The 16,991-nt window shown below is 27.9% G+C and overlaps 1 protein-coding gene across 1 annotated transcript in view; it reads left to right on the forward strand.

The window, feature by feature from the left end:
- LOC111613899 (neuroglian-like) overlaps positions 1–16,991 on the forward strand; it is a 175,093-nt gene that overhangs the window by 125,484 nt on the left and 32,618 nt on the right. The window contains exons 23-25 of the mRNA XM_023355252.1: positions 4,783–4,971; positions 9,552–9,683; positions 11,567–11,725. Of these exons, the coding sequence (XP_023211020.1) occupies positions 4,783–4,971; positions 9,552–9,683; positions 11,567–11,725 (480 nt within the window). The remainder of the gene's footprint in view (positions 1–4,782; positions 4,972–9,551; positions 9,684–11,566; positions 11,726–16,991) is intronic.

Here is a 16,991-nt window from a genome sequence, read left to right on the forward strand (position 1 = left end):
CTAGTAAGTGACCATTTGGCTCCTATCCACCATGTAACAGGTGGAGGTTGCTGTTAATTAGCTACTTATTTGTACATTGTAACGAAAGTGGAATTGGAGAATTTTCTGTGGTGAGGGGAAAACTTCCTCGTTCGTCCTAAATGTCTTTGACAGTCTAGAACAGTGTTTCTCAACGGGGACGATATCGCCATCATGTGGGCGTTTTTCCATGTTGAGGAGGCGATTAGAAACAATTTATATTTTTTAAAGCGAAAAACAATTTTCTGCGCAATATACTGAAACATTATATTAAAGAATAATTAGATATTTTATTCGTTATATGTACAATAATTATACTAGTTACTAGTCTATTCAATGCAGTACGAATTTGGCGTTAGCCTTGTCCCTCGGCATCGGAATTTTGTAGTGAAGGGACGATACTACGTAACGGTATTAGTGAAGGGGGCGACAATTCGTTAGAGGTTGAGAAACACTGGTCTAAAAGGTCAACTTTCGAAGTGACGCAGTACACTGATGTGTAATAAGGTCTAAATGCAACCTATCTGGAAGGGGAAACTGAAGGAAGAAAAGAAATAATGATAAAAAAAACTTTATAATGGTTTAAGCTTTTAAAACTCCCAAAAAAGTCTAAATCCTCACACAAATGTCAATTAATAATTTTTCAGAAGTTCTGATCAGCATTGAAAAGATTTAGGTGGTTAAATTAAGGGAAATTGATCGTGAGTGTAAATCATATTTAATGTGTGTTATTAACGAAACAAATAATTCAGTTAATTCTACATAATGTCATTAAACATCGTAGATAAATGACCCGCTACATGTAAAATTATATTTCTTAATTTAAATTGAAACACACAATGTTGTGTTTATTTTTGAATTTATAAGAGTATCCATCGTAAATACTCTAGCTAAATCTACACCTACAAAAACACTGTTACTTTGAATGCCTGAAACAGTTAATTCACAACAGAAATTATTGTAATATCTTGAAAATAGTTATAATTAAATATGCTTATACATAAATTCCAAAGCATTATAAATTTGCAACTGCAAGTTAGATCCTATATAAGAATATTAATGTTGTGTGTGTATATTAATTTACATGAATTTCATCTATTTATATATTTTTAGACGATAATAAATAAAAATGATGTCATTTCAATCCTTCACGAAAATGTTGAAGTGACTCAAAATTATTTCAAGATGATTAAAGAACCAATTGAAAAAGTACTTAATGGAACTCACGCCGTGATAGGATCAAGACAGAATATTGAATTGAGAATGACCAACCAGCAAAAAGGAAAGGTCTTCTTCTCAGAAGACATACTTTTTACGAAATTTGAGTTAATGGATATAAACTTAGTCAAAGTGAATTACGTTGAAGAAATCTCTGAAACGTAAGTATAAAAATGAGTTTCTAACTCTTACAATTTTCTAGTGGATAATACCACTGAGCATTAGTAGTTACGGTCTCTCTTTAAAAAGAATCGACTAGCGATCAACCTCTGACCACACATTATTTCAGCTAAACCAATTGTATACGTCTTTATAACTTTAGCGCTTTAGTTTAATGTATCTGGTAAAATGTAGAATTTATTGTATTTATTTTTTCACAAGATGACAGAACATCTTTTCCGTTGCGTTAGTTGATTATGGAGTGCATAAACTGAAGATGATCATAAATTTAACAATTACTATAGCGTGGTATTGCAAAACAAAAACATGAAGCTTCCATAACACTTTAGAATAGCGATGACATATTTAACAAATGAGGTAGAAATTGAAAGTAACTTGCCACAAGTAGGCAATTAATGCAGGGGCGGACTGGCCATGTGGAAAATATGGAAAATTCCACATGGGCCGTATACAATATGGGCCGTATTTTTCTAAATATGTACATAACGTACCGTTTGGTTAAGTTTAATTTGTAAAAATTCATTTATTTTTTTGTTATGTAAGGTAAATTACAATTTTTAGGTATAATACAGGTATATGTGTAGGCCTGTATTATTTTACCCGGCGCTACCCGTGTCCGAAGTTAAATTAGTTCGGCCGATCTGAGTCAAACACTCGATTCGGCCCAAACAGAAAGCATCCTAGGAGAAAAATAATTAAAACTACCTTCTAAACCAGTGTTTCTCAACGGGGCATATCGCCCCCATGTGGGCGTTTTTCCATGTTGAGGGGACGATTAGTAACAATTTATATTTTGGGGGGCGAAAAAAATTTTCTGGGCGATATAGTAAAACATTATATTAAGAATATTTAGATATTTTATTCGTTATATCGTACTGTACAATAATCAAACAAATAACATTATACTAGTGACTAGTCTATTCAATGCAATATGAATTTGGTGTTAGCCTTGACTCTTGGCATAGGAATTTTGAAGCTTGCAGTGGGGATTCACAGTAAATAATGTTTAATTTTAATTTTGTTAATTATATCAAAATCTAATATGTATTCTGAGTAAATAAATGTTTATTTGATAATTATATACTTTGTAAAAAATTAAACTAATAAACCCAACAAAATTGTTTTCAAAGTGAAGGAGGCGATACCACGTAACGGTTTTATTGAAGGGGACAATGATTCCTTAGAGGCTGAGAAACACTGGTCTAGATCTTCCTTTCCCGCAAAAACACGTACACACATACATTGGGACAAACTTCCAAAAAGGTAATATTTCTCCCTTTGTCATGTTCTTTTTGTTCTCCAGAAACATTGCCTGACCAATTCAGACCTTGTCCCCTGTCATGACATTGCAATAGTGACCAACAGCACTATAAGGGTGCACTGATTGGTGGTATGAAAATAAAGGAGAAGTATATATAGCTAAACACCAACCAAATGTCGAAATTCTATTGGGCTAGTTTAAGGTTAATTACTAAATGAATTATGTAACCAATTTGGCTCTAGAGGTAAGCGTTAGGCACCATCTCATATTAACATTAATAATTATAAACAAATTAATTAATTTAAATAATTTAGAAGTGCTGGGAGAAAAGCATATACAGTAGAGTGTCGATTATCCGAATCAATTGGGGACTGGGGTTGTTCAGAAGATCAATGTTTCGGATAACCAATTATGCACGAAAAATATATTAATTTATCCCATCTTGACATTTTTCTCCGTTACATGTTGCTTTGCGTTGAATTTTCGTCAATGTTAAGCCTAACGAAACTATTGTATCGTTAAAAATTATTTTTTTATTTTGTATGAACAAAATAAATATATTGAAAAATATAAAAACAATAAAAAATTATACTTCAGAAGTTAATTTAGTATCAAAAACGTAAAATATTTGAGTAGCCGAAGACATAGCCAAAGATTGCAGCGCCACAGCAGTGGCGAAAATTTAAATTTGCCGACTGGAATTCTTTCGGATGATTGACTTTCGGATAATCGATGCTCTACTGTATTACATATATTATCTTATGTGGAAGAAACCTTTAGAACCAAATGGCATTCTTACTGGTTATAAAATATATTATGAAGAAGGTTTTCTCCCAGCGGTTCTAAATTATTTAAATTAATTAATTAATTTATAATTATTAATGTTAATATGAGATGGCGCCTAACGCTTACCTCTAGAGCCAAATTGGTTACGCAATTCATTTAGTAATTAGCCTTAAACTAGCCCGATAGAATTTTGGCATTTGGTTGGTGTTTAACTATATTATGTATCGTGTTTAGCGATGTTTGTATTGAAGTATATGTAACTAACCAGGGAATAAATGGAAAGACATACACAGAAAGGGAGAAAAAAAATAAAATATGGTATAGTAATACTACAATTACAATAAAAATTTATGAAATTAAAATTTAAATTCAAATTTAAAATATTATTTAAAAAGTAAGATCTTGTTAGCAAAAAGTAGAACTTTTTGCTAACTCATTAAATTTTAATCATATTTGGTCATTAAAGTTAAATGATGTTTATTATTTATGCCAATAATATATTTTATTATAATTAACACTTGTCAGAAATTAATTTTGTAACTTATATTGCTATAATCTGACTGTCAAATATTTTTTTAATATTTTTTAAGTCTTCAATTGGGATGAAGAACAGTGATCTAAGCAGTGATGTAGAAAATATGAGTTATGAGAAATTATTGAGGATCTTGAAATATTAAGATTAAATGTTTTGCTTTCATCAGATCTAACTAGTTTAGTTTTAATTTAATAACAGTATGTTTCAATATTAAATGTGTAGAAGTAATCACAAAAGTGTCTTCTTTTAAATCTTAACATCCTTTTCACACTTTGGGAACTAACTGTCTTTACGGTAGAGTTGACCTTCCTTCTTAGGCTACTTTTTCACCTCAATGATTGGAAAGGATGTTAAGATTTAAAATGAGACACTTTTATGATTACTGCATTTAATATTGTAATATATGAATTTTGTCCTGGCATGTTTTAATTATATTTTTCTAATTGTAAACAGTATGTTTCATTTAATTTTAAATGGTTTCATATCAATTAAATGTAGATAAATGTGTGGAAAGATTGAAGGATCATATAATATGGTGTGTTTCCAAAAGTGAAAATTATGATTTAAAAAGATTTATATACCACAGATCTTGGAGTTCAACCAATCTTATTGGTTGAATTCCAAGATCAACATTGTTTAAGCTTTACAGAGAGAATATTTTATTATATATAAATAAGATTTATAAGTTTGATAATTTAAGAATTCTTTGAATATGATTGTTTTAAAAGTCATTGTAAAGAGTTTTTGTTCTGAGATATATAAATAATGTGTTTTTCTGTTTCAGTAAATGGAACTGAATTAGGTCAACAAATAGAGCGAACTCCTCCAATTGATGATCCTAGAGAAGCTAGAGCTAAATTAGCAGGACTTCATGCTGATACAAAATATCGTGTTACAATTCAAGCTACAACAAGTAAAGGAGCTGGTGTTCCATATTTTATTGAAACAAAAACAAACAAAAAAGCAGAAAGCGGTGAGTTTGACAAAGTATGTTACTTAAAAGCTGTTTCCACTGTATAATGTCAAAATTGACTATAATCATTAAGCAGGATGCTTTTTTCTATAATAAACAATATAAGTGTATTTAATATGGACTGGATGTTATAATTTATTGTATAGTATGATATATTTCTCATAAGAAACAATATTGTTAATTTTTATATGTTTGTAATAATCACTAGGTTTTTTTAAGATATCTAATTTGATTTCAGACATATAACTTTTGATTTTTTCCCCCTTTTTTTGAATATAAATGTTAGTATATTCAGTGGCGTAGCTACGGGGTGCAGTATGCACTGGGCCCCTGGAAAGCAATAGGCCCACGGGTGCTTCAAAATTACAGGAAAAAAAGAACCGAAAAATTTTTCACGGCACTCAGAACAAAGCAAAATTTGGCATTTGGCTGCTCAAGCTGCTGGGGCCCCTATTACACAGGAAAATATCAACTTAACTCTAATCTAGTTATACACTATATAAACCACTACACAAAAATATTTTAGTCCATTTACAGGGGTCTAATCTGGTTCTGCACCGGGCCCAGAGAACCCTAGCTACGCCACTGAATGTATTTGATTATAGATATGTAAATATTTAAAATAAGTTTATTGTAAAAAGATCATATATGGATAGATGCTGTCTAACAAAGTCAAAATTTAATATAACAATATTATAATTCTTTTACAGTAGAGTGTCGTTTATCCGAATCAATTGGGGACTGTGGTTGTTCAGATAACTTATTTTTTGGATAACCAATTATGTACGAAAAAATATATTAATTTATCCCGTGTTGAAATTTTTCTTCGTTGCATGTCGCTTTGCATTGAATTTTCGTCGATGTTAAGCCTAACGAAGACTATTGTATCGTTAAAAATTATTTTTTTATTTTGTACGAACAAAATAAATATATTGAAAAATATAAAAACAATAAAAAATTATACTTCAGAAGTTAATTTAGTATCAAAAACGTAAAATATTTGAGTAGCCNAAAAAATTAGTAAACAGTTTAAAAGTTTTGCGATTAATTCAATTAATTTGTATTCATTAAATTATTTAAATATATTAACTATATTAAGTGAGGGATTACTGTAAGTAAAATCTATGAGGATAACTTTAATTATTGTAAAGAAATTTTTAGATAAAGAATAAATTTTATTTAAATTGGAAATTAAATTACTATTCCAGTTTATGAAATTAATAACCCAAACAAACAACTAAAAAAATAAAAACATTTTTTATTTCTAAATTTAAAAGTAATTGTGTAAATAGAAAGTGTTTATAGATAGAAAATTGATTTCTTTCAGAATAAACCATGTAAAATTCAAAGTTGGAAAAGACAACTCCATGAATATAAACATTAGAAAGAAACTTGAAATAGTTAAAGAAGTCAGGATATTTATTTGGATTAAGCACTTTCAGAATTCTGATTTTTCTTAACTAATGCCATTTTAATGGGGGGTAGTACCAATTAGTGTACATAGAATTTGTCTTCCAGCAGACTCTCTCTCAAAAAGCTTATCTCATCCAAGTGTCTAAGCAGTCTTATTATAGCAAAAATATGATTTTATCATGAAACTAAAAGCAGATTCCAAAAGATGATGCAGATCTTAGGCAGTCTGTACTCAGGCTTTCCCTATCAATTCTTCAGCAACCAGTCAAATGGCTGCTAGGTGGAGAGATATAACAATTGGCCCTGGAAAGAAGACCTTGCAATAATGCCTTTGATTCCTCAGTGGATGCTTTACTCAAGAAACTCAGAACTTGGTGAGATAAAACAGTCTTATCATCTCACTAGTAGACAAAGAGAAAATACCTATAATTATCATTAGAGAAAAATATCTTAAACTTCTCCATACACATCTTGAGATCAAAACCAATGAAATGACACAAGATCTTACTTGATACTTTTGACTAAAATCCAGGCATTATGAATTAACAAGATTCCAGGAGTTGTACTTCAGGATTCCAGAAAGACAGGTGTCTCCAAGGCTCTTTGGTTACCCTAAAACTCACAAAGGAGCATGGTGTTTTGCTTATTGTTTTTTATTTATTGATCTTATAGGCCAATAATGTTCCTCTAAAATAGGGTTGGAAGAGAGATTGGCCCACATCATCAGAACACAACTAAAACAAAACCTACATGTTATCAATGATTTGTATTATATATTACAAGACATCAGACAGTTGAACCCTCCAAATATAGACTTCTGACTAATTTTAGATTATAAAAGTCTTTATCTTCTCTCTCAAGTTGCACCTATTATACACTTTCCTGAAGGATTATTGATACAAGGTTGTATTAGAATATGTTTATATGATATAGTGTACTCATCCTATTTTAAGTTCAATGACAGGTGTTACATATAGTCTAGAGAAGTGCTGATTGCATCCCTAGACTATATATTGGTAATTTAAAAATATCTTTTAATTTGTTAAAGAAATGTTTGAATAAAAAATGTTGATCAGTTAAATTCAAAAAGTTATGTACAAACTGTTGTTCTATGTACAAAGTTGCAAAACATTGAATTTTATAATTAAAAGATGGGATTAAAAATCCCAGAAAGTGCTTAATCCAAATAAATATCCAGACACTTCTAACCTTTTCAAGTTTCATCTGATGTTTATAAATCATGTGCTCTCAACATGCGAATTACATTCTGAAATAGATTATTCAGTTATGGATCTTTTAAATTACAATAAATTATTCTATGAAAAAATTTATTAATTGTAATATTAATTACAGAATTAATTATAATACCATTAAATTCAAATACAGTAACTCCTTGGTTAGCATGTTTCTTGAATTAACATGGTTTATAAATTGATAAGGTTTAAATAATGCAGGTAAAAATTCAATTAGTGTGTTATTATTTTTGAGAGCAGATTATTATTTTTAAGCTACTAGTGTACATTTAGCAAACAAATTGGATGACAGTACACATAAAACAAACAAGAGTGTCATCTGGCTCAATTTATGGTGAAATTTCTCAAATTGCAATGTGAGAAATTACTTGGATGTAGAAAAAATTAATTGGCATGGTCAAACACTTTGCTTGAATTTGATGAAATTGTTGTCTTTTGATTAATTTTTTATAATGAAGGCCTTCACCAATAATTTTGTGATAAACATATTGGTATTTATAAATCATTAGATTAACCTGTTCAAGGTCTAGTTTTACGATGCTTGCCAGTAGCCACAGGCCAAGTTCATTTTTAATTTAAGCATTCTCCGCTTGTCATTTAGAAAAATCAATTTTCTTAGGTTTTTTTATGAATGAAAGTAGACCAATCTTTTAATATACACTATTTAATATGTAAAAATGTTTGCACTCTTGTAGCTTTTCTTTCTGTATATTGATTATATGTGTGATGTTTATATGGTACAGTAATACCCCGAATTTACGCGATAGGTGGGACCGAGCGGTAACCGTGTAAGTCGAATTCGCGTAAGTTGGGGTTTAATTTCGCATATAAATACATACAAATAATTTTTAATTGGGGCCGGAGACTAAAGAAAACAATAATTTAGAAAAAAATGTTTAATAAAATCTTAGATAATACATATGTATAACAAATTAGGCCTATATTATTTTACAATTTTTCACATTTACTTGATTATTACGCCATAATTTTAACATTGTTTCCATCTCAGCGATAATACTGTGACGTTTACGAATGATGCTTGAATTTAAAGATTGAGCATTTTTCACAGCTTCGAGAATTTTTTCTTTGCCTTTTATAATTGTTCTGACCGACAATTCCGGTAGATCAAACTTCTTTGCCAATTCACAAATTTTCATTTTTGTATCGAAGTCTTTAATAATGGGTACGTTCGTAAAGTCAAATGAGTTAAACGCGTTAGTAATGAATCGTTTGAAAAGTCTAACGAAATAGGAATAACGATGACGTCATTCTCGTTTAACTCGTTCGACTTTACGAACATACCCAATGTTAACTTTACATTCCAAAGATAAAGGTTTTCTTTTCTTGTTTGATGCAGAAGAATTAGTTCTACTTCGTTTGGATGACAAAGTAGAGTCTCTCAAGTCTCCATAGATATAACAAACACAGAAATAAATAACACAAAATAAATTGTAGCTATGTGTGGATTCCGCACAACACATCCGAACATGTAATAGTGTGGGGGAGTGAGTAATCAAGGGTCGCGTGGCGCTCAAACAAAAGATGAATCAACGAGATTTAAAAATCGTGTAACTCCGGGTTTTCGTAAGTCAGGGTATTACTTTATTTCAAAAAAATTAGTAAACAGTTTAAAAGTTTTGCGATTAATTCAATTAATTTGTATTCATTAAATTATTTAAATATATTAACTATATTAAGTGAGGGATTACTGTAAGTAAAATCTATGAGGATAACTTTAATTATTGTAAAGAAATTTTTAGATAAAGAATAAATTTTATTTAAATTGGAAATTAAATTAATTACTTTTTATCTAATACATTGTTTTTTGTTAATATTAAAACTTTTATATCTTTTGTGAAGGTTAGTAGTTTATTATTATTTAATAACAATAAACTAAAATAAATATCTTAATAGCACCTGATGTTCCTGACTTGGTCTGGTCTCGGTTGCCTGATGTTGGAGGAAAAGCAGGCATTCGAGTTACATGGGTTCCTGCAGTAGATGGTCATCCTGGAAGTCACTTTTTTGTTCAGTATAAGAAGAAAGGTATATTTTCAATTTAAACTATAATGATTATATAAGAACATTTTCTGAATTAAATAAATATTTCCATCTTTTATAAAACAAGTAATAGTTTGATTTCATTAAAAGTTAATGTAACATTGTTTGATCATTTTTTAAATGAAAAATATGATAGTTATTTTTAGAAGAAAATATTATATATTTTACAGGATTATTGTGAAGTTTATTATTTGCTAAATTATAGTCTAGATGAATTATGAATAATGATAGTATTTATAATTTCATTTGAGCTGTTGTTCATTAAGTTAGACAAAATATTAGCAGCTTCCTAATTTAAATTTTCAGGTGCCATCAAATGTGCTAATGATGTATAAACAGTATTATGAATAATACAAAATTTTCCTGTGTAGATGAATGGCCTTGGATCCCTGAAAAATGAGAAAATTCATCTGTTTTGCATTTTGTTTTAAATTTTAAATTTGAAGTTTTGTTTTTTTGTTTTTTTTGTCTTTTTTTTTAATTTTCAGTTCTGAAAGAATATTTTATAAGATTTGTCAATTTAATTAATAAACAAACTGATACAAATGAAGAAGACAAATTCAAATAATCCAATCATGGCTTAAAAATTTATAATATAAATTTTTTCTTTTGTATTTTTAATCTTGAAGATCATTTACATATGAATATTTATGCTTAATAAGTAATAAGTGAAATTTAAATATTACAGTAATTAAACTATTATAGTAAGAAAAACATTAAAATCCAGCAATGTTTTATTATGAGAAAACATTTTTTGCAACCATTAGATTCTAGAAATGGAATGAATGAATGAAAATGACAAAAATATTTGTTCTTAATAAAATATTATTGAATTTTGTTGTTATAGCTATTATGTATGTCTAGTTAACAGTTATTATTTTTATTAATTACATTACTGTATACATTTTCTATGGTTTCTTTTAAAATTTTAGTATTTTTTAAATAATTCAACTTAATTTTCTAAATTATCATTTAAAAGTTTCACACATCAAATTAATAAGTATATTTTATTTTTTAAACCTAAAAAATTATCATTGAATGTAGTTTTTGTTTACAGCTAAAACTATTAATAGGTTTTATAATTTATTAATGCTATAATTTACATATAGTTATTGTTTATTGACAGTTATGAAAAACTTTAATCAACAACTCTCTAGAATACATACATAACATACCAATATGAGTACATTTGAAATTAAGAAATATTTACTAACATTTTCATCCATTCAGATGTATAACACAGAACAAAATTGGCTACATTAAAATCGAACATGTTTTTATGAATGATTTACAAGTTCAATTTAAAATTATTTCTGGAACAAAGTATGTCTACAGTTTAAAATTATTTTTAATATTCATTATAAAATGATTTAAAATTATTTTCCAAACAAATTACATATTTAGTTTTAAAATATTTTTGAATAACTTACAAAATGCATTTAAATTATTTCCCCCAAAAATTATGTATTTAGTTTAGGATAATTTTTGTAATAACCTGTAAAAGGAGGTAAAATAATTCTCTGAACAATTATTTTCACACAAATAACTAATTTAATTTAAATTGTATCTGCTTGGCCTAGTGAGATGTATATGAGAAAAGTTGACGAAAGTTCAAAGAAAACATGCAAAACTGTCCATTCTTTGAAATTAATTCCTACTCCATTCTTAAGTGTCCTATAGATTTCAATTGATTCCAAGTATTTATAAACATGAAAACATTAGTAAATATTTCTTAATTTCAAGTGTGCTGGTATTGGTATGTTGTGTATATGATAAATTTAATTTGATATTGGAAATTGTATGATATTATTATTTGATTATGTGTATTTAAATGATTAATGACTAATAAATGATATTAAAATTTGTAGGTGATACACAATGGGAAAGTACTGCAATTGAAGAAAATCAAGACTCGGTGACTATACATGGATTAGAATTAGGATCTTTATATGAATTAAAAGTAATTGCTGTAGATGGAGGCTTTCAAACTGCTAGCAAAATAGAAGAAATTGAAACTGGAGGACTTGGTAAATTTTATTTAAAATACTTCTGAATAGAATATGTATAGATATACTAATAATATAGATTTTCATTATTATGAATATTAATGATTTTATAATAGGATAAACAGGAAATTTTATTTTAATGGATGAAACAAAATCAGCTTCCAATTTCTGCCAAGAAAATTGGAATTGATGTATTGATGAAGCTTCTAATATCACTGTTTAAGAATTATATTGTTAGAAACTTTAAAGAAATTGCATTTTTTATATGAATAAATGTATTTTTTATATTCATCTATAATTAAGGAGAATTATAATTATTTTGTCAACATATTTTATCCATTTTTTTGTAATAATCTGAATAATATACTGCAAAAGTTATCACTAAAATTTATTTTTATATTGTAATAAATAATAAATTGACAACTTTTTATTAATTTCATTATAAAAAGTATATAGCAATAGTTATACATAATATTCATTTTTTTGGAAATAATTTAGAACTGTATTATGTAAATTTTATAAAATATACTGGTAGTGTGAATGAAGTTATAGAAATGAAATCATAACAGTTCTATATGAATATTGTATTATGCCATTTTATTATAATTATTCCAAATCATGAAGAAAGATTTGAGAACAAAATTATTTTAATATGAAAATTTTATGACTAAAACTGATTTTATTTTAGTAATATTTAACATTTTAAGTAAAATAAAAATTCAAGTATGTAATTTCAACAGTTTCCATACTTTTAAAATTGACATCAGGTTAACAGAATTTGGTTTTTAATGAAGTTTTGTTTTTCCTGTCATTTCTAGCCATAACATAACATAAAATAAAAAATGCTTATTTTCTTCTATTTAATGCAAAAATTTATTTGAAGAACTATGATATGCATATTTTTGTTGTGTAATATTCTGCATTTTCATTAAGGCAAAATAGAATATATATTGTGCTGATTCAAAAAATAAAACTAATGCCATTTTTTTTTTTACAAGAAAGCTATGAAATATTACAGTACTGGACGAAATATCTGGCAAGCTTAGAACTGGAAGTGGTCTAGATTTCTAGATTTTCTGGACATAGGCTAAATATATACTTAAAATTTAATAAAGAATGGAAAGTAAATAATGAAACTGTTTTTAACACACCATATATCAGCAGTCACACTGGAAATGGTATCATGCAATATATACATCATGAAAATCAAAACATAATGGCCATGTGGCAAACTACATAAAACTACAGCTGTACTATATAGCTTGTCAAATTCAAAACTTGCCAGTTTAAAAAAAAAAAAAAAAATGCCAGTTATCTGGTAATTCTGGATTTCTGGAAGCTAGATATTTGATCCAGTACTATATATGACAGTTATTTGTCTTTTTACTGATGAAATTCTATGAGGATTTTTAAATTTTATATTTTTAAATCATTATATGTAAATTTAGGATATTATTGAATTTCACGTGAATCTGCTTTACTGTTATTCCAAATTGTATGAAAAAAATTTTTAAAAAGTATCATTATTTAAAAAAAATAAAATAAAATAAAAGCTCTCCCAGGTTAGATTTTTGCTGTGAGAATTAGGCAAAATTTTCACTCAACATAAAGAGTAATATTTATAAATTATTTTAAATTCTTTTCAGTCTACATGAATTTAAAATATTTTTTTGCTTATCTGTCAAGAGTTTGACCAAATGTTAAGGAATGGAATTTGACATATTTAAGTCAAACCAGTCAGGAAAATTATTGTAGAAGATTGATGCATTTATTGTCCTGATTAGCTAGCCATCTAGCTAGTGATAGTAAATAAACAAGCTACCTTTTTTACTTTATGGCAATCTGGAAAAAAATGACCTCCCAGAATTTTACATTTTTGGGCTCAGGACACCTTGAAACATTGAGAAATGCAAAACAATTCAGGGGTAATTTCTGTATGTATGGATGTTAGTGTGTGAGGGGTGCACGATTTTGTTCACCATGTTTGAAGCTTAATACTCCTGTGCTTTTTGTTGAAAATTTTTGAAATTTTGCATGGAGGTTTGTTTATTAGGGGGTTTATGCTATTAAATTTTGATGATTAAAGGTCGAAGGAATGGGGAGATAGTAAGGATTGTGTGTATCTCCAGTAGGGTCGGACTTAATGATGATTTTACTCGTTATTAGCATTTAACTATTATAAAATGGCAAAAGGCTTAATTTTGAGAGTAGGGATGTGTTTTATAAAAAATTGTAAAAGTATAAAAAATTTTAAAAATAAAATGTGATAACAAATGGTACCACCAAAATTTAAAAAATGTTACCATGAAAGTTGAGCAATTCATTGCTTGTTTTTTTTATTATTTATTTTTATCATCATTATTATATTATAATTATGAAATAGAAAATAATTAAATTCATGTCATACTCAACAGAAAATATACAAATACATTACATATTTTTTTTTAATGTTTAAAAGTAATAACATTTCAGACAAATAAAAGAAAAACTTGGTGGTTATTCCATGTATTTTCTCTACTAATATAAAAACAAGTAAAATTTTAATAGGTGTTGATCTTTTATTTTTGACTATTCAACAAAAGTACTTATAAATCTTTTGTAATTAGAGTACTTCTAAAATATAGCCATAACTTTCTAGAGAATATGTTAATTAAAAAATAATAATGTTTCATTTATATAATAATTCAAATAATAATAATTCATTTATATGAAATTTTGCTCATGATCATCATGAGCAAAATTTCATATAAATGAATATTTGATAATACTTGACATCTTTAAATATAAAAAAAAATCCCTTTAAATGGTTTATTAAACAGTTAGAAATATTTTTAGATGGCAAATTAGAATTCAATTTGTGAACCAATTTAAAAATTGTGCAAAGAAGCAAATAAGACTATATTGAAATATAATGCTAAATTTTTTTGACATTTTTTTTATCGATTTAATAAAAATAGTGTTTATATTATAATTATTTTAGCTTTTTATGAAAAATTTTTAAATTATAAAACTTAGTTTTCCTAAAGTTTATTTGAAAGATTTTACTTCATTTTTAATACATTTATTGGTTGAAAAATTTAAAATATATAACAAATATAATAATTAATATTTTCATATTCTTATAAAATTAATTTTAGATGTTTTCCTAGTTTTTGACATTTACATTTAGCAAACATAGTTGATATATCTATTTTATTTGAATAATCTGCAATGGCTTTAAAACTGGCTAAAAGCTTTAGCTTCTCTATTCACATAACTAGGAATAAATTAGTATATTTATTAAATCAATATGACATTTGAAAAATAATTATTAATAGGGAGTGATAATTTAATATGCATTTTGTGTAAAATCCTACAGGAATTTACTTTGAACATAAGAATTCGAAAGACAAATTAGATTGGGAAAGATGGTATTGTGGGATCTGCGAATATCTGAGGTATGATATCCGCAGAGGTGAATGAGAAATGATTGCCACAAAAAGGAGGAGACCAGTACTATATATTACTTAACAAACTTTATGCACCAAATATATATTTATAATCGAATCACAATACGATAGGTCGGCTTAAGCCTGGCACGTGGCGGCTTACACAAAGCACAAAGGGTCTACACAAGACAATCGAAGGACACACCTTCACTGTTGCACGCCAGGAACCAGAATGAATGGTTTCTGGTTCCCCACTATATATAACTCCTCCACCAATGTCACCGTGCTGCCACACAAAAATCGCCCAAAACACAAATAAAACCGCGCGTACAGCAATCGCGACGATCGTTTACATTAATTACATTAATAAAATATATACATATATACACAAAGATGATTATAGGTAAAAGAAAAAACAAATTTTTTTTTTTTTTTTTACAACAGAGACCGACAATATACACGCGGATGACACATATACCCCCCCAAAGTAAACAAAATTTTTTCTTTCACATTTTTCATTTAATAACCACGGTTCAGGGTGACGTAATCAACCCTGCACCGTCTGAGGTTATAGAGGATATCCTGTTGATTAGCCATGTCATCTTGCCTTCTATCTGTCCGTGCGTCACCTGGGGGGCTCGGGGTCTGGGGTGCATGAGGAATTGGTCTACTATGTAACCCCCTATAAGGTTGGGATTGCCAATGATCAGCTTCCTCTTCATCATCTTCACCTACTCCCTTGACCTTGGTTCTTTGATTATCCCCCTTGTATCTTTTAGTCTTATTTTGCTGCCCATAAAAGGGTTTAAGGCAATCAATGTGTATGGTTTGTCCATCCTTTAGCTTCTGGTCCCTCACCTTGACCACTACATCACTAAGAATGCTTTCTACCCGGAAGGGACCAGTATACCATGTGGAGAATTTTTTATGCATGGCTTTTGAGGATTTCTTGATCCATCATCAAATCCTCAACCCTGAATTTCTATAACTTCCGGCTTCTGTTCCAATACTCTCTCTTCTTGGCCAATTGGTCCTTATTGAACATGTCTGCTGCCTTTCGGCATACCCGAAGTTTGTCGACTAACCTCACATGATAGTCGAGAGCACTCCTGCCACTTTGACCTNACAAGACTCACAAAAATATCAAGTCAACTCTTGATTATCTAGAAATGGAAATTAATTAATTGAATTATTTCAATTATTTTACATCTATTTAATTTAATTACATTTAAAATAATAAATGTTATTTACAATTCACATTTTGTATAAAGATCCAAACAAATATTTCTTATATTGAATTTGATAAAAATTTAAGATGGTAACAAATTCTAATATATCTACTTTGTAAATATTCATAATTTAGATTGTAAATCTTATTAGTACATTTTTAATAGAGAATATCAAATATCAAAAATCAGTTAATTGTGAGATATTTTAATATTATCGTTTTATGGATTGTTAAAACTGATTTGAGATAACATTTGTTATTCATGATTCAGTTGCTTCATTAGAAATGATTAAATTACAAATAACAACATGCAGTAGTTATAAACAAGTTTTAATTATTGTTAAAATGTAGCTCTGTTAACTGTGTATGGCTATATGACAATGATAGTTTGTGTTGTCCACACTTTATTTGCAACATTTATTAATATTTTATTTATTTCATATGTTATTGATGATGATATTAACATAAGATTTAAAATTAAATTTTTGTATTAAATATTATAACTCATCTCCAAAAGACTAAATATTTAGTATTTGTTATAAAACTTTTTGTTTGGTTTTGGATAATTATCTAAAAATGAAAGTAATATGGAATGTTCCTAAACATTTATATTGATATTTCTACTTAAATC

Source organism: Centruroides sculpturatus, unplaced genomic scaffold (assembly GCF_000671375.1).
Source record: "Centruroides sculpturatus isolate CEXI.00-Female unplaced genomic scaffold, Cexi_2.0 scaffold961, whole genome shotgun sequence".
Lineage (NCBI taxonomy): Eukaryota > Metazoa > Arthropoda > Arachnida > Scorpiones > Buthidae > Centruroides > Centruroides sculpturatus.